Source organism: Hyla sarda, chromosome 10 (assembly GCF_029499605.1).
Source record: "Hyla sarda isolate aHylSar1 chromosome 10, aHylSar1.hap1, whole genome shotgun sequence".
NCBI lineage: Eukaryota > Metazoa > Chordata > Amphibia > Anura > Hylidae > Hyla > Hyla sarda.
The window spans coordinates 130683752-130702856 of record NC_079198.1 but is presented as its reverse complement, the minus strand read 5'-3'; the positions used below and the strand labels follow the sequence as shown (position 1 = coordinate 130702856).

General features: G+C 46.9%; 1 protein-coding gene across 1 annotated transcript; it reads left to right on the top strand.

Moving 5' to 3' along the window:
- The first annotated feature begins 15798 nt into the window (after nucleotides 1-15798).
- On the top strand, nucleotides 15799-18847 carry LOC130294675 (indolethylamine N-methyltransferase-like). Its single transcript, XM_056544867.1, has 2 exons — nucleotides 15799-16493; nucleotides 17782-18847. The coding sequence occupies exons 1-2, from the start codon at nucleotides 16483-16485 to the stop codon at nucleotides 18203-18205; spliced, it is 435 nt and encodes a 144-aa protein (XP_056400842.1). The 5' UTR covers nucleotides 15799-16482; the 3' UTR covers nucleotides 18206-18847.
- The last annotated feature ends 258 nt before the right edge of the window (nucleotides 18848-19105 follow it).

Genomic DNA, 19105 nt, shown 5'->3' with positions numbered 1-19105 from the left:
CCGAATACCGAATGTATCCGAAAAAAATTAAACCTGGACACCCGAATTCCGAATGTATCTGAAAATCAAAACTGAAAATATTGCTGAACCGAAAATTTTATAAAAAACAAAAAAATGAAATGAAAAAAAACAAAAAATTTTCTTCTGCACATGTCTAATTATATGCATGCACCTATCGTTACTGGGAAGGGCGTCGATAGGCCGGATAATTACCTCAGCATACTAGCCCACGAGTGACAGGGTTAACCCCTGATATACTGGAGCAACACACTGACTACACTACCCCTACCCCAGAGGCCTACCACATTATCATTAACCCCTTAAGGGTACATTCACATGTACAGGATCAGCTGCATATTTTTGCTGCATATTTTGTGCAGCTGATTATGCAACCCATTTGCTTCAATAGGTAGCAAAATCAGCGCAGAAAATATACAGCAGATCCTGTACGTGTGAACGTACCCTAAGGGCTCATTCATGGATGGATCCACAGTGTATTTTACGCTGCAGATTCACCGACAATGGACCCTACAGTGCTGCCTCCATCTGTGCCTGCTCATAACGGCAATCCGCCACTATGAGCAGACACGATTTGATGTGTATACTCGCACACATCATGGCCACACCTCCTGCTCTCTGAACTAGGCCGAGAGCAGCCGCGATGTGTGCGAGTATACACATCAAAGCGTGTCTGCTCGTAGCGGAGGATTGCTGTTTTGAGCAATTACAGATGGAGGCAGCACTGTAGGGTCCATTGTTGGGGGATCCGCAGCGTAAAATATGCTGCGGATCCATCCGTGTAAACGAGACCTAAGGACCCAAGGCGTATGTGTGCGCACAGTGCCTGCTCTCACTGTGTTGTATAAATCATTAGCTAGAACCCTCAGCTAATACCAGACATCACCAATCAGGCTGATGTTTGACATTAACACTTTAGATGCCGCTATCAAAGTTGATGGTAGTGTCCAAAGGTTTTAACGCCTTAAGGACCGAGCGTTTAAGGACCTTTTAAAAATCATAACCCTTTCAATTTTGCACCTAAAAATCCATATTATGGCTTATTTTTTGCGCCACCAATTCTACTTTGTAGTGACATCAGTCATTTTACCCAAAGATCTACGGCAAAAACGGAAAAAAAAAAAATCATGGTGCAACAAGAATGTATGAAGATTTTAAATTACATATTTTTAAAAAAAAAATTTTATTAAACATGTTCTGAACAGTGTGTGTATTTATTTATGATATATATAATATATATATATATATATATATATATATATATATATATACAGCAACCAAGTAGACGCAGCAGCACTCCAGCGTAGTGAAAATAGTGACTTTTATTTATCACCAAAATGCAATAGCGACGTTTCAACCACCTCATGTGGCCGTCCTCAAGGCTTGAGGACGGCCAAGTGAGGTGGTTGAAACATCGCTATTGCATTTTGGTGATAAATAAAAGTCACTATTTTCACTACGCTGGAGTGCTGCTGCGTCTACTTGGTTGCTGTATCTAAGTGGGGCCCGAGGACCAGGGCCCATCCACAGCTTGCACCCATTGCATCTGTTCCCATTCGTGAGTAGTGCTCCATTTGCTTTTATATATATATATATATATATATATATATATATATATATATATATATATATATGTGGAGGTTAGCTGAAACAGTTAACCTAATTTGTGGGAGGAGTCTGGTCTTTATATACCCAGCTGATCCACACTGGTGCTGTCGCCAGCATGCAAGATGTCTTTGCACCGGATGCTGTGGTTGTGGTGGGAGGTTTGATTGCATACGTTGCAGAGAGGCACTGTTCGCTAGCCTAACTATGATGCAAGGAATATGGTAATGTGTCACGGTACCTTTCATGCTGCAGGCTGTGAAGTAGCTACATCTCGCTCCTACAATATGCAGTAAACATGTAGTAAGCATATGTGGCTGTACAGGCTCCAGCCCTGGCCTGCTCGCCGTGAGGTAATTTGCATATTTCTGCTTGAGGTTAACTCTTTCCTGCCTCAGTCTCTTAGTCTGCAAAGATCACTCATAGGAGGTCACAGCTGTTGCTTATACATATAATTGACTGCAGCAGGAGGATGTGTTTGGGCTGACAGAGCAGCACAGGCTGCTGAATCTCCAGGTGTTGGGGGGCCTCCATATTTTGGTGTTTTGACTGTTCTTACATTTACGAGATTATTTTTCCTTCATATGTGACCTGGTGTAATCCAGTTTCATGCTCACAACCGCTCTCCATTCTGTCCCCTCGCTGGAGTCTCTCCTGCTGCGTCTCCCCATCTGTAAGCTCTTTTATGCTGCAGCCCACGACCAATCTCTATCTCAGACATGTCATCGATTATAGGCCATGTATAAATTGTCATTATACATTGTACTGTTATACATCACCAGTGCATTTATTTACTGTGGTTGTCAGTTACATGTACACCACGTATACATCCCTTAGTATATACCATGTAAGTTGCCATCAGTATACTGTTATATGTCCCCGTGGTTATGTCACTTATCGTAGATACATCATATGTCTCTATTATACTGTTTTATGTTACCATTCTTATAACTTCTATAGTTTATAATTACACACACGTAGTCATGTATGGGTTATGTCACCATAGAATATACTGTGCGCCCACCTGCTACGTCAGCAGATGTTTCATAGCTTTATTGTCACATTTGTCTGGTTTTAGTTATGTCACGTTAGGCTTTCATTAATGTATACAGGTCAGGTTTTTCAAGCTGTCACAGCATTACTCTCATGGTTCTCAGGTGTAGTACATTAGGCTGTTATCATGGCATTGCTTTTACATTTACTCATGTTGGAGGTCAGGTGTGATAGGATGTCTTTGCTGACATTACCACATGGTATTCCATTTTCATTTCACAATATACCACACTTCTGTTTCCTTATAGCGTTCTGTGTTATGTTACCATACACGCCATGTTTTCCTGCATTTATCATGCATACGGTTCACACAAGATAACACGTATTAATTTCAACCAGGTACTGACATCACTTGGCTTCCTGTGTCACGGCTACATTCTACACAACTACACCACCATGATTGCGTTTCCACTCGGTTGCAACAGCAGGTAACAAGCAAACCGCGTATTGCCATACGTTCCCACACAGTATACCACGCCTACCTTCCACATAGTGTTCCTTGCTGATATCCCACACAGTATACCAAGCTTTCGTTCAACACAGTGTATTACTCAGGTTCCTACTCGGTGTACGTGCTTGTTTCCCTAGCGGTGTAACCTGTACATCTTCCTTCAATGTGACCTGCATATGTTTCTTACAGTATTGTTTTCATGGCTTGTGTTTACGTTTTTTCATGTTCAGCGCTGTCATGCTACTCTTATGTTTCTTATTGAACATGATTCATTCTACCCCATAACGTTCACACTACGCAAATATTCCTATAGCAGGCACATTACGCATAAAATTATGTATACCTTTCTGGAGCTGTCACATTGTACATACATGACTGTAACATTTATGCTACAATAGTTCCGGTGGCATGTGTTACCTGAGCTGATACCATGCTTCACGTTATATTGGTTTGCAGTACCATACGTTGATACCATAGCGTATGTACTGTGCTCGTTTGGTATAGTTGATTTACTGGGCTTTGTGTTAATATAGCCGATGCTGTGTTACGTTTCCATAGCTGTCATATGGTGCATTAATATCTCTATAGTGGTCATACGGTGCTTATGTTACTATAGCTGATAATTTGCATTACATAACAAGTGTCTATATGCTATGCGTTAGTGTTAATTAACTGATATACGGTACATTAATGTTACTTGGGGCTTATGTTACTGTAGCAGATATACTGGGCATTTTACATTGTTTTAGCTGACATATGGGCCTATGTTCTATTGCTGGTAATTGCGTTTTACTGTGGCTTATATATACTGTGTATTAGTGGTTAATGTAGCTGTTCTGCTGAACATTAAGGTTGTTCAGGGTTTTCACTACTGTAAGCTTATATACAGGGCTTTGTTGTTTTCGGAGATGTTATACGGTGCTTACATTACATCAAGTGATATACCATGCTTCAACATTAACGGTTCTCTTCAGTGTCACAAACATATGGTTACCTTCAGTGTCACATACATATGGTTACCTTCAGTGTCACATACATACGGTTACCTTCAGTGTCACATACATACGGTTACCTGCAGTGTGACATTCATACATTTCCCTACAGGGTAATACGCATACAGTTCCTTACAGTATACGTTTCATAGTTATTCTCCCATTCTATTGTTTCAGCTGTCACGTCATGTACGCTTGGTTGTTTTACCTCTTAGCGCCATAGGTTCAGTGTGGTTGAAGGCTGATTGCTATCGTCAATCCGTAAAGCCTCATCTTTATAGTTTAGTTTCTGGTCATTATACACGCCTTGTTACAGCCAGGTTGACCTCACCGTTCCAGGTAAGCTTTAAGTCGTCACTTTACATGCCTTTTGTACATTACACGCTCCCATGAGAGAGAAGCCTCATATCTTTGTCATTCCTTTGTATATTATAAATGTTCTCATTTGGGGCAGATTGTATCGTCAATCCACGAGCCTCTTGTTGTCTTTTGTCCGTACGTTACACACGCCCCTGTTAGAGGCAGATAGCTCATGTTATAAGGTGCTTCGTTACTTCAAGGGATATACCATGCGTCAACGTTAACGGTTCCCTATAGTGGTACATATATATGGTTCCCTACAGGGTAATACGCATACAGTTCCTTACAGTGTACGTCTCCTAGTTTATTGTCCCCTTCTGTTGTTGCAGCTCTTTTGTTTCATCTTACTTTATGTTACGCCTAGCGCTCCGGGTCCCCGCTCCTCCCCGGAGCGCTCACGGCGTCTCTCTCCCCGCAGCGCCCCGGTCAGTCCCGCTGACCGGGAGCGCTGCACTGTCATGGCCGTCGGGGATGCGATTCGCACAGCGGGACGCGCCCGCTCGCGAACCGCATCCCAGGTCACTTACCCGTCCCGGTCCCCGGCTGTCATGTGCTGGCGCGCGCGGCTCCGCTCTCTAGGGCGCGCGCGCGCCAGCTCTCTGAGACTTAAAGGGCCAGTGCACCAATGATTGGTGCCTGGCCCAATTAGCTTAATTGGCTCCCACCTGCTCCCAGACTATATCTGCTCACTGCCCCTGCACTCCCTTGCCGGATCTTGTTGCCTTGTGCCAGTGAAAGCGTTTAGTGTTGTCCAAGCCTGTGTTACCTGAACCCTTGCTATCCATCTTGACTACGAACCGTGCCGCCTGCCCCCCACCCTTCTGCTACGTCTGACCTTGCCTCTGCCTAGTCCTTCTGTCCCACGCCTTCTCAGCAGTCAGCGAGGTTGAGCCGTTGCTAGTGGATACGACCTGGTTGCTACTGCCGCAGCAAGACCATCCCGCTTTGCGGCGGGCTCTGGTGAACACCAGTAGCCTCTTAGAACCGGTCCACCAGCACGGTCCACGCCAATCCCTCGCTGACACAGAGGATCCACTACCTGTAAGCCGAATCGTGACACTTTATGTACGCAAGGTTGCTTTAAGTCTTAGCGCTATGTGTTCGATGTGGTTGGAGGCTTAATGCTGTCGTGAATCCGTAAAGCTTCATTTTTATAGTTTCCTTTTTAGTCATTACATACACCTTGTTAGAGCCAGTTTGACCTCACCATTCCAGGTAAGCTTTAAGTCATCACTTTACATGCCTTTCGTACGTCAAACGCTCCCGTGAGAGAGAGGCTGCCCAACAATCCTCGAGCCTCATATCGTTGTCATTCCTTAGTACATTAGAAATGTTCTCATTCGGGGCAGATTGTATCATCAATCCACGAGCCTCTTGTCGTCTTTTGTTTTGTACGTTACATATGCCCTGTTAGAGGCAGATAGCTTATGTTATACAGTGCTTATGTTACTTCAAGTGATATACCATGTTTCAACGTTAACGGTTCCCTACAGTGTAATATACATATGGTTCCCTACAGGGTAATTAATATGCATACAGTTCCTTACAGTGTAAGTTTCATAGTTTGTTGTCCCCTTCTGTTTCAGCTCTTTTGTTTCAGCTTACGTTATGTACTCTAGGTTGTTTTACCGCTTAGCACTATGCATTCGGTGTGGTTGGAGGCTGATTGCTGTCCTCAATCCGTAAAGCTTCATCTTTATAGTTTTCTTTTTGGTCATTACATACGCCTTGTTACAGTCAGTTCGACCTTGCCATTCCAGGTAAGTGTTAAGCGGTCTCTTTGCATGCCTTTCGTATGTCACATGTCCCTGGGAGAGAGAGACTGCCCGACAATCCTCGAGCCTTCGTATTGTTGTCATTCCTTTGTACATTACAAACGTTCTTGTCTGGGGCAGATTGTATCATCAATCCACGAGCCTCTTGTCATTTGTTTTTGTACGTTACTTACGCCCCTGTTAGAGGCAGATTGCTTGACAATCAACGAGCCTCATGTTGTTTCCGTTTCTATGTTTCATGCGATTTTGTCCGAGGCAGATTGCACTGTCAGTCCACGAGCCTCATGTTTTTCCATTTCTGCGTTTCATACGATTCTGTCCGAGACAGATTGCACTGTCAGTCCACGAGCCTCATGTTTTTCCATTTCTGCGTTTCATACGATTCTGTCCGAGACAGATTGCACTGTCAGTCCACGAGCCTCATGTTGTTTCCGTTTCTGCGTTTCATACGATTCTGTCTGAGGCAGTTTCAGTCCACGAGCCTCATGTTGTTGCCATCTCTATCTTGCTCTTATGTTTGTTACTATGTGTCTGATTGTGGTCTTAGTTGTACACGTCTTAGTGTTAAGTTCTTTGATGTGGGTTCAGCTTGTTCATGTCTTGTGTACCTGTTGGGAAATTTGCCCTTATCGGTCTTTGTAACCTGTTGGTCATGTATATTTTCTTTTGCAATAAGCCTCAGGGCGCAGCAGTAATAATCTTCTTTACACCTGCAAGTATGTGGAGACTACCTTACTGGTACACAAAACCTCAGGTTAAGTATGTTATATACTTTTATGTTTTTTCTATGTGGGTCTGTTGTTGTCACTTTATGTATGGCATGGTTCAATAGGATTCCTTATATGTGTAGCTCGGGACACTTTTCAAATCTTCCTCTTCTGGCACTACATATCTAAATACCTACTGACGTTTGTGTTTTGACCACTTTTCTAACCAACTCATTGTACCTTCTGTCTATCTAGCACTTCGACATTTTCTATATTTGACACTTGGGTTACCTCTATCAATGCGCACCCTGGTAGTACCATCCTGGTAGGTGCTATGGGTCTAGTAGTGCCAAGTGGCATATCTAGAAATTTATCTTGGCTTCGGCTCCATAACAGCTGCCCCAGCTTCTGGGTAGGGGCTCCTCTTTGTCAGTTATCACTTAGATGTTAAGTAAGCTAAGGGCACTGTTATCGCTCTGTTCCATTGACACGTTCCAACCTCAGGCTGTTAACTGGAGTATTTTGTCTGTTATCTTGGGTTCTATGATTAATTCATGTATTACCTAACTGAGGTATTTTTGCCCCCTTCTCTAGGATACCCTTCACGGCCACCCAGGCACACCCCAGGCCTAATTATTCATGCAAGTGGTACCCTACTTACGGTACATATAAGAATCCGACCACATAAATATATATATATATATATATATATATATATATATATATATATATATATACCGTGTTTCCCCGAAAATAGTACCTACCCCGAAAATGGGCCCTAGCCGGATTATCGGGATGGGCTGCAATATAAGCCTTACCCCGATAATAAGACCTAGACCAGTGATCTCAAACCTGCGGACCTCCAGATGTTGCAAATGTTTGCAACATCTGGAGGTCCACAGGTTGAAGACCACTGACCTAGACAATGCCCGGGCTGCAAATATTAAAAAGCAATCTTTAACTTACCTTCGTCCTCCGTTCCCCCGTTGCTAAGGAACCGGTCTCGCTGTCCTCCGCTCTTCTCACTCGCCGGCTCAGCCTATCATAGGCAGAGGCGGGACATCGCTGCGGCCGGTGATAGGCTGAAGGCTCTGAGACGTCACAACACCAGGAAGCAGCAAGAACAGCGGAGGGACCATGAGGCCGGTGCCTTAGCAACGGGGGAACGGAGGACGAAGGTAAGTTAAAGATTGCTTTTTAATATTTGCAGCCCGGGCACAGGAATAGATACAGCGCAGCGGCTGATAATTATTTGGCAGGGGGGGAGAGAAGCTGCGCTCGCAGGTGACAAATGATCAGTACCCCGATGTGGGGATTGTGGGGTGCAGCGCTGGGCTGATAAACCGGCGGGGTGGGGGGGGTTAGGGACGTTGGGGGGCATTTACACCCCCCCCCCCATTTTCATCATGTGATATGCGCAGCTCGCGCATATCACATGATGACAATGGGGGGGGGGTAAATACCGTGGAACTGCCATGTTGTTCAATGAGCATACCATAGATAAATAAGCCCTACCCTGAAAATTTGCCCTAGTGTGTTTTTTGGGGCTAAAATTTATATAAGACCCGGTCCTATTTTCGGAGAAACACGGTATGTATATATATATATATATATATATATATATATATATATATATATATATACACGTTTTAAAATTGCCCCCCCCACTTTTGTCACTGGCCCCCCATGGTACCCCTAAATATGAATGCTGGAGACGCCACTGGAAGCTTGGTCTTGTTACGCCGAGCGCTCCGGGTCCCCGCTCCTCCCCGGAGCGCTCGCTACACCCTCGCTACTGCAGCGCCCCGGTCAGATCCACTGACCGGGTGCGCTGCGATACCGCCTCCAGCCGGGATGCGATTCGCGATGCGGGTGGCGCCCGCTCGCGATGCGCACCCCGGCTCCCGTACCTGACTCGCTCTCCGTCGGTCCTGTCCCGGCGCGCGCGGCCCCGCTCCCTAGGGCGCGCGCGCGCCGGGTCTCTGCGATTTAAAGGGCCACTGCGCCGCTGATTGGCGCAGTTGGCTTAATTAGTTCATTCACCTGTGCACTTCCCTATTTAACCTCACTTCCCCTTCCCTTCCTTGCCGGATCTTGTTGCCATCGTGCCAGTGAAAGCGTTTCCCAGTGTGTTCCTAGCCTGTGTTCCAGACCTCCTGCCGTTGCCCCTGACTACGATCCTTGCTGCCTGCCCCGACCTTCTGCTACGTCCGACCTTGCTCTTGTCTACTCCCTTGTACCGCGCCTATCTTCAGCAGTCAGAGAGGTTGAGCCGTTGCTAGTGGATACGACCTGGTTACTACCGCCGCAGCAAGACCATCCCGCTGTGCGGCGGGCTCTGGTGAACACCAGTAGTAACTTAGAACCGGTCCACTAGCACGGTCCACGCCAATCCCTCTCTGGCACAGAGGATCCACCTCCTGCCAGCCGGCATCGTGACAGTAGATCCGGCCATGGATCCCGCTGAAGTTCCTCTGTCAGTTGTCGCCGACCTCACCACGGTGGTCGCCCAGCAGTCACAACAGATAGCGCAACAAGGCCATCAGCTGTCTCAACTGACCGTGATGCTACAGCAGCTACTACCACAGCTTCAGAAATCATCTCCTCCGCCAGCTCCTGCACCTCCTCCGCAGCGAGTGGCCGCTTCCAGCCTACGACTATCCTTGCCGGATAAATTTGATGGGGACTCTAAGTTTTGCCGCGGCTTTCTTTCACAATGTTCCCTGCACTTGGAGATGATGTCGGACCAGTTTCCTACTGAAAGGTCTAAGGTGGCTTTCGTAGTCAGCCTTCTGTCTGGAAAAGCTCTGTCATGGGCCACACCGCTCTGGGACCGCAATGACCCCGTCACTGCCTCTGTACACTCCTTCTTCTCGGAAATTCGAAGTGTCTTTGAGGAACCTGCCCGAGCCTCTTCTGCTGAGACTGCCCTGCTGAACCTGGTCCAGGGTAATTCTTCCGTTGGCGAGTATGCCATACAATTCCGTACTCTTGCTTCCGAATTATCCTGGAATAATGAGGCCCTCTGCGCGACCTTTAAAAAAGGCCTATCCAGCAACATTAAAGATGTTCTGGCCGCACGAGAAATTCCTGCTAACCTGCATGAACTCATTCATCTAGCCACTCGCATTGACATGCGTTTTTCCGAAAGGCGTCAGGAGCTCCGCCAGGATATGGACTTTGTTCGCACGAGGCGTTTTTTCTCCCCGGCTCCTCTCTCCTCTGGTCCTCTGCAATCCGTTCCTGTGCCTCCCGCCGTGGAGGCTATGCAAGTTGACCGGTCTCGCTTGACACCACAAGAGAGGACACGACGCCGCATGGAGAATCTTTGCCTGTACTGTGCCGGTACCGAACACTTCCTGAAGGATTGTCCTATCCGTCCTCCCCGTCTGGAAAGACGTACGCTGACTCCGCACGAAGGTGAGACAGTTCTTGATGTCAACTCTGCTTCTCCACGCCTTACTGTGCCTGTGCGGATATCTGCCTCTACCTTCTCCTTCTCCACTACGGCCTTCTTGGATTCCGGATCTGCGGGAAACTTTATTTTGGCCTCTCTCATCAACAGGTTCAACATCCCTGTGACCAGTCTCGCCAGACCCCTCTACATCAATTGCATTAACAATGAAAGATTGGACTGTGCCGTGCGTTACCGCACGGAACCCCTCCTAATGTGCATCGGACCTCATCACGAAAAAATTGAGTTTTTGGTCCTCTCCAATTGCACTTCCGAAATTCTCCTTGGACTACCATGGCTTCAACGCCATTCCCCAACCCTTGATTGGTCCACAGGAGAGATCAAGAGCTGGGGTACCTCTTGTTTCAAGGACTGCCTTAAACCGGTTCCCAGTACTCCCTGCCGTGACCCTGTGGTTCCCCCTGTAACCGGTCTCCCTAAGGCCTATATGGACTATGCTGACGTATTTTGCAAAAAACAAGCTGAGACTTTACCTCCTCACAGGCCTTATGACTGTTCCATTGACCTCCTCCCGGGCACTACTCCACCCCGGGGCAGAATTTATCCTCTGTCCGCCCCAGAGACTCTTGCTATGTCTGAATACATCCAGGAAAATTTAAAAAAGGGGTTTATCCGCAAATCCTCCTCTCCTGCCGGAGCTGGATTTTTCTTTGTGTCCAAGAAAGATGGCTCCCTACGTCCTTGCATTGACTACCGCGGACTTAATAAAATCACGGTAAAGAACCGCTACCCCCTACCTCTTATCTCTGAACTCTTTGATCGCCTCCAAGGTGCCCACATCTTTACCAAACTGGACTTAAGAGGTGCTTATAATCTCATCCGCATCAGGGAGGGAGACGAATGGAAAACGGCATTTAACACTAGAGATGGACACTTTGAGTATCTGGTCATGCCCTTTGGCCTGTGCAACGCCCCTGCCGTCTTCCAAGACTTTGTTAATGAAATTTTTGGTGATCTCTTATATTCCTGTGTTGTTGTGTATCTGGACGATATTCTGATTTTTTCTGCCAACCTAGAAGAACACCGCCAGCATGTCCGCATGGTTCTTCAGAGACTTCGAGACAATCAACTTTATGCCAAAATGGAGAAATGTCTGTTTGAATGTCAATCTCTTCCTTTCCTAGGATACTTGGTCTCTGGCCAGGGACTACAAATGGACCCAGACAAACTCTCTGCCGTCTTAGATTGGCCACGCCCCTCCGGACTCCGTGCTATCCAACGTTTTTTGGGGTTCGCCAATTATTACAGACAATTTATTCCACATTTTTCCACCATTGTGGCTCCTATCGTGGCTTTAACCAAGAAGAATGCCAATCCTAAGTCATGGCCTCCTCAAGCGGAAGACGCCTTTAAACGGCTCAAGTCTGCCTTTTCTTCTGCTCCCGTGCTCTCCAGACCTGACCCATCTAAACCCTTCCTATTGGAGCTTGATGCCTCCTCAGTAGGAGCTGGAGCGGTTCTTCTACAAAAAAATTCTTCTGGGCATGCTGTTACTTGTGGGTTTTTTTCTAGGACCTTCTCTCCGGCGGAGAGGAACTACTCCATCGGGGATCGAGAGCTACTGGCCATTAAATTAGCACTTGAGGAATGGAGGCATCTGCTGGAGGGATCAAAATTTCCAGTTATTATTTACACCGATCACAAGAATCTCTCCTATCTCCAGTCTGCCCAACGGCTGAACCCTCGCCAGGCCAGGTGGTCTCTGTTCTTTGCCCGGTTTAATTTTGAAATTCACTTTCGCCCTGCCGACAAGAACATTAGGGCCGATGCTCTCTCTCGTTCCTCGGATGCCTCGGAAGTAGAGCTCTCTCCGCAACACATCATTCCTCCTGACTGCCTGATCTCCACCTCTCCAGCCTCCATCAGGCAAACTCCTCCAGGGAAGACCTTCGTCTCTCCACGCCAACGCCTCGGAATCCTCAAATGGGGTCATTCCTCCCATCTCGCAGGCCATGCGGGCATCAAGAAATCCTTGCAACTCATCTCTCGTTTCTATTGGTGGCCGACTCTGGAGACGATGTTGTTGATTTTGTGCGGGCCTGCACTGTCTGTGCCCGGGATAAGACTCCTCGCCAGAAGCCTGCTGGTCTCCTTCATCCTCTGCCTGTCCCCGAACAGCCTTGGTCTCTGATTGGTATGGACTTTATTACAGACTTACCCCCATCCCGTGGCAACACTGTTGCAGGCTCTAAGAAGAGGGGGAGACCCAAGGGGGGGGGTACTGTTACGCCGAGCGCTCCGGGTCCCCGCTCCTCCCCGGAGCGCTCGCTACACCCTCGCTACTGCAGCGCCCCGGTCAGATCCACTGACCGGGTGCGCTGCGATACTGCCTCCAGCCGGGATGCGATTCGCGATGCGGGTGGAACCCGCTCGCGATGCGCACCCCGGCTCCCGTACCTGACTCGCTCTCCGTCGGTCCTGTCCCGGCGCGCGCGGCCCCGCTCCCTAGGGCGCGCGCGCGCCGGGTCTCTGCGATTTAAAGGGCCACTGCGCCGCTGATTGGCGCAGTTGGCTTAATTAGTTCATTCACCTGTGCACTTCCCTATTTAACCTCACTTCCCCTTCCTTGCCGGATCTTGTTGCCATCGTGCCAGTGAAAGCGTTTCCCAGTGTGTTCCTAGCCTGTGTTCCAGACCTCCTGCCGTTGCCCCTGACTAAGATCCTTGCTGCCTGCCCCGACCTTCTGCTACGTCCGACCTTGCTCTTGTCTACTCCCTTGTACCGCGCCTATCTTCAGCAGTCAGAGAGGTTGAGCCGTTGCTAGTGGATACGACCTGGTTACTACCGCCGCAGCAAGACCATCCCGCTTTGCGGCGGGCTCTGGTGAACACCAGTAGTAACTTAGAACCGGTCCACTAGCACGGTCCACGCCAATCCCTCTCTGGCACAGAGGATCCACCTCCTGCCAGCCGGCATCGTGACAGGTCTCTGGCAGATTCAGCAGTAATTGAGGCACCTTCATCATCTGAGTTAGCAGTGAGACATCTGATTATACAGAGGCAGGTGTGTTTTTTTTTTTTTCAGGTATTTGTCTATTTCATTTTGGCCTTAGCTAGGTTTAGGTATGACTATGAGGACTCTGTTTTTGTCTTTGGTAGCTTGACCAGTTTAAAGTATTTAGTCAAAAATCTTAGTAGTTAAAGGGGTACTCCGGCCCTAAGACATCTTATCCCCTATCCAAAGGAAAGGGGATAAGATGTCTCACCGCAGGGGTCCCACTGCTGGGGACCCCCGCAATCTTGTATTTGCCACCCACCTGTTTGAGCTGCACACTGCGGTGCCAGCTCACAAACAGCCGGTTGCCGACCACGGGGCCGGAGTATCGTGACATCACCCCCCCCTGCCCCCGTTATGCAAGTCCATGGGAGGGGGCGTGACAGCAGAGCAGGCCAGGTGGTTTAGCAGAGCTGGTGCTGTTAAATCAGTAGAGCTTTATTGCTCAGGTGTAGCTAGATGGTAAGGGCTCGGTGAACAGACAGGAGCAGAGGAATCAAACAGGGTAAGGTCAAGTTCACATGGCTAAAAATGTATGGAATATCTGCCAGAAAATACTTTTCAACATTCCGCACATTTACTTGATTTGGTGGTGCTAAGACCGTTCGGAAATGCTCCGTCTCCATAGACAGCAATGCATTTCCGAGCAGAATCTGCAGAAACATTGAACAGACCACTGGAATCGGGGTATCCGTGCCAGAAACATCTGCGGTGTGCACAGTGAAGCCAAATAACAATGGGACTCTGTTACAGCGGAATTTCCGAGTTGAATATTCCCAAATAATTCTGTTGTGTGAGCATAACCCAACAGGAACACAGATGCACGGCAGACAGGGACCTTAGCTGTAGAAAACTGCACTATTGCTCAGGCACCACAGGAAGGGAGGAGTGTTCCCTCATTCTAGATGCAGGGCATACAGGTACGCCCTTGCCGGATGGGACTTAAAGGGGAACTCTGCCCCTAGACATCTTATCCCCTATCCAAAGGGGACCCCCGCAATCTCTCCTGCAGCACCCCCGTTCTTCAGCTGCAAGGAGTGAAGATCGTCATGCCCTGCCTTATCAATGCAAGTCTATGGGAGGGGAGTGGCGGCAGTCACACCCCCTCCCATAGGCTTGCATTGAGGGGGTGAGGCGTGACATTGTGAGGGGGCAGAGCCGTGACATCATGATACTCCGGCCCCTGTATTGCCCGTCATCAGCCTTTGAGCAATATTCGCTCTGAGCAGCTGAAGAACGGGGGTGCTGCATGAGAGATTGCGGGGGTCTCCAGCAGTGGGACCTCCACAATCAGACATCTTATCCCCTATCCTTGGGATAATGGATAAGATATCTAGGGGCAGAGTACCCTTTTAAGGCACCAGGGTGTAAGAAAAAAAGCATGCACTACGGGCAATAACGCCAGGGCTAGAGGAGTAGGATAAACTAGGGACATCAACCAGAACAACGGGTAAACCTAAACAACACAACAAGGCTCCCAGATGCATTACTGCAGATATGTGGAGAAACAATTCCAATCACAGGAAACTGGCATTAAACTGAAGGGAGTGAAACTAGTGGTGTGGGAGAAGCAGGCTTCCCAATCTAAGCGGTACTGCAGAGAAAGTACATTTTCAAATTCCTAAATTCTAACCATTTGGACCAGGCAGTAAGAGAATGAGGCAGAGTGTGTAGGGCTGAGGCAATAGAATGTTCCATTAAGCAACTGAGATAAGTTGCATTAAGTGTTTAAACAACAAGAAGAAAAAATGTGGTCTCAAAAAGCAGGAGGTGCTCAACCCCACATGCAGTTGTGCATTTATGCTGGGGGAGCAGATCCTGTGCTTGTGGTCTGTTGCTAAGTGCAATCCCCAACATAAAAAGCATACAATGGGGGATCCTTACTTTTCCATTTAGCTGCATTGTTTGTTTTAGCTACAATCAAGAAGTGAATCAACACTGTCATGTCTGACAGGGGGACAACGTCCAGGGCTAGATGTAGTTGAGCCAACTCAGGGCCTGAAGGGATTTGGTATCCCAATATGGTGTAAAGTGTATAGCCGATTTGGTCCCATAGAAAGTGTATGCCCATGCAACCCCTCCACATGAGGAGAATAGTGCCCACTGTCATCCTACACTTCCAGCACAAATTCAAGCAGCCAGAAATGGATTTGACATGAAACTCTCAAACTGTTTGGATTCCTACAAATCAGAGTTTCCATACAATTCCTTACAGTTAGCCCCTCCTGTCTAACAGCCAACTATGAGGGATAATATGGGTAAGGACAGCGTCACAGTGATGTCACAGTGGTTATGTCATAGCTATCCAGAGAAGACATGGGGAAAAGAGCATGTTAGACAGTGAGACGGTACAGAAATATACAGATAGTGTAGTAGAGTGAAGTGTCAGAGTGCCTATAGTTTAAGGTAGTACTCTGCTCTTTGACAAAGCGAAAAGCCATTGACTCTTCACTTTGTCAATCACTCTTGTGGCCGCACACATTATGCAGGCTGCCACAAAAGGCAGAGCATTTCCTCTGTGTTCCAAGCACAGACCAGAGAAAAATTCAGAAGAGAGGCCACACTGCTGACTACTATTGTCAAGAGGGGCAGCAACTACTGCTACTACCACTGCCTAAAGGGGACTGCTAATATTATTACTACAACTTAAAGGGGGCTGCAACCACTACCATTACCCAAAGGGGGCTCCTATTACTACAACTATCATCTAAAGGAGGTTTCTGCTTTTACTACCTAAAGAGGGCTACTATTACCACCCAAAAAGGGGCTTCTACTACTACTACTACTACTACTACTACTACCTAAAGAGGGCTGCTGCCATTACTACCAGAGGATTACTGATAATACTACTACCTAAAGGGGGCTGTTGCTACTAATACTACTTAAAGGGAGCTGCTGTTACTACCTAAAAAGGGCAGATACCACTACTAGCTAAAGGGGACTTCTGTTACTAATACCTTAAAGGGGCTGCTGCTACTAGTACCTAAAGGGGCTGCTGATGCTGCTACTACTACCTAAAGGGGGCTAGAAGCGATGGCCCGCTGTGTACTATATGGGAGCCAAGTGAGTATCTTAATTATTATTTATATCCTGTCTTATGTATTACATCTTTACATTACTTAGAACAAACTTACATTTATGACTCAGCATTAACCATGGATGTAGAATGTATAGGTATATCAGAGAGAGAGAGAGAGAGAGAGAGAGAGAGAGAGGCAGAGAGAGAGAGGGGCAGAGAGAGAGAGAGAGAGGCAGAGAGAGGCAGAGAGAGAGAGGCAGAGAGAGAGAGAGAGGGAGGGAGAGGCAGAGAGAGAGAGAGGGAGAGGCAGAGAGAGAGAGAGAGGGAGAGGCAGAGAGAGAGAGAGAGGGAGATGGGTTCCTGGCAGATGAAGATGAAAAAAAACACCACGGCATAGCCGGGCATGCGTGAAGCCTCACGCACGCCCGGCTATGCCACAGTGTTTTTTTTCATCTTCATCTGCCAGGAACCCATCTGCATTTTAAATGGCTTAATAAAGATTAACATTTTTTAGAGGTGAGTGCTCGGCAGCTTATTCTTTCTCACAATTTTGATCATTGTTCTCATGCTATATTTTCTTGTCTCCTTGCACCCATCAACTTGCTGTGGCTCCCCTATGTCCACATATACATTTTTGTTTGTCTAGTTTTGCATCCAGTGGTGCCACCCGCATCTTTCCTCTATTGTGCCTTTTCTACTATTATTGTTATTGTTTCTCCTGATAAAGACCAGTATTAGTCTATTCAATATCAAAGTCATGACCCTTTTTCAGATGAGGCAAAACAATCTAAAACATTTAAATAATGTGGAGGAAGTCATGTTAGGGTGCTTTCACACTACGTTTGTAGTGTACGGTTGCTGGATCCGGTTGGGTGGGGCGAAAACCGTCCGCTCCCTTATCCCAGCCGGATCCCGCCCGAACTCCATTCATTTCAATGAGCCGAGCGGAGTCAAACGCTGTCTCTGGTTGTCTCATTTTTGCCCCGTATACAGTTTTCTCACCGGACCTAAAACCGTGGTATACCGTGAATGGGGCCGGAACCCGGCTGGGATATGGGAGCAGCTGGTTTTCGCCCCTCCCAACCGGATCCAGCAACCGTACACTACAAACGTAGTGTGAAAGCACCCTTAGACAGTTTCTTGGTGCAAATCATTGAAGACATCTGGTGCATGAGCAATAGGTAAATCTGAGTCTATGAAGCTTATTGTCCAATAGGTTTCTGTTACCCCTGCTGGATGCCAATAATCCAAACCTAACCACAGAGCTTATATACCAGTATATTCCTGTTTACTATGGGACAATAATTTCCTCATTTGTCCCATTTCTTTCAGTGACCATTTTCAGGACAAAGAAGGAAAAGTGAGATCAACAATTCCACATGTTATGAAATGTGACCTTGAAAAAGAAAATATGATGGATCCAATAGTCTTACCGCCAGCAGATTGTATTATTAGTTTTGGGCTCCTGGATAAGATCAGCAAAGATCAAGATGATTACATCAGATATCTCAGGAAGTTCTCAGGGATGCTGAAACCTGGAGGACACATCATGTTCATTGGGTGTTTAGATATGACATATTACACAGTGGGGAAAGACAAGTTCCATGCTCTCACATATGATGAGGATTTTGTCAGGAAAGCTCTAGTTGGAGAAGGATTTGTTATAGATTACTGTAAGGTTAAGAAGAGAACAAATGTGAGTGACCTTACTGACTATAAGGCTGTGATATTCATTGCAGCTCACAAGGAAAAGTAGGTCTGAGTACAAAATTACAAAATGTGTGTGAAGAGTTAATATGTAATGCTAGAAACAGCTTTACAGGATATTCTTCTAAGATAAAAGGTTATATAGTATAAATATCTTGTGACTGGGAGCCCTTTTAATTATGAGACCTTAAAGGGGTACTCCGTTGGAAACATCTTATACCTTATCCAAAGGATAGGGGATAAGATGTAAGATCGTGGGGGTCCCACAGATGTTAGATCGTGGGGGTTCCACGATCTCTGGGCTGGCAGGGGCGGCGTCTGGTACACGGAAGTTTGCAGCTTTCATTTGGGATGTCAAGCCACGCCCCCTCCATTCATGTCTAAGGGAAGGGTGTGAGGACTAGTACATCGTTGTCACGCCTCCTTCTCCTAGACATGAATGAAGGAGGCGTGGTGGCTTGCATGGCCAGTCATCGGGCATGGAGCGAAGTTTGCTCCATGCGCCAAATCACAGGGTGCTGCAGCAAAGATCGCGGGGGTCCCCAATGATGGAACCTGTGGTCTAACATCTTGTCCCTTATCCTTTGGATAGGGGATAATATGTTTTCAGTGGATTACCCCTTTAATGTAGACTTATCATTGTACTGAGACATTGGCTGATCATATAGGACATCAGGGGAGCCTGACATTTTGGAACAAGTGATTTTCTTATTGTTATTCTGTTCTTCATTTGCTTTATATCTATAGTGCAATAAAGTGTAGTATATCTTATTTAACTATTTGTATTCTTTACTGGGACATAATCTGTATCAATTACCTGATCTATAGGTATCACAAACCTTGATTATTGATACTTAATAAATATATTGAAAGAGATGCAGATTTTTTACCATAGCTTAATAAAATTTGCACTAAACCTGTTGGGAGCACAGGACTTACCTGTACGCCC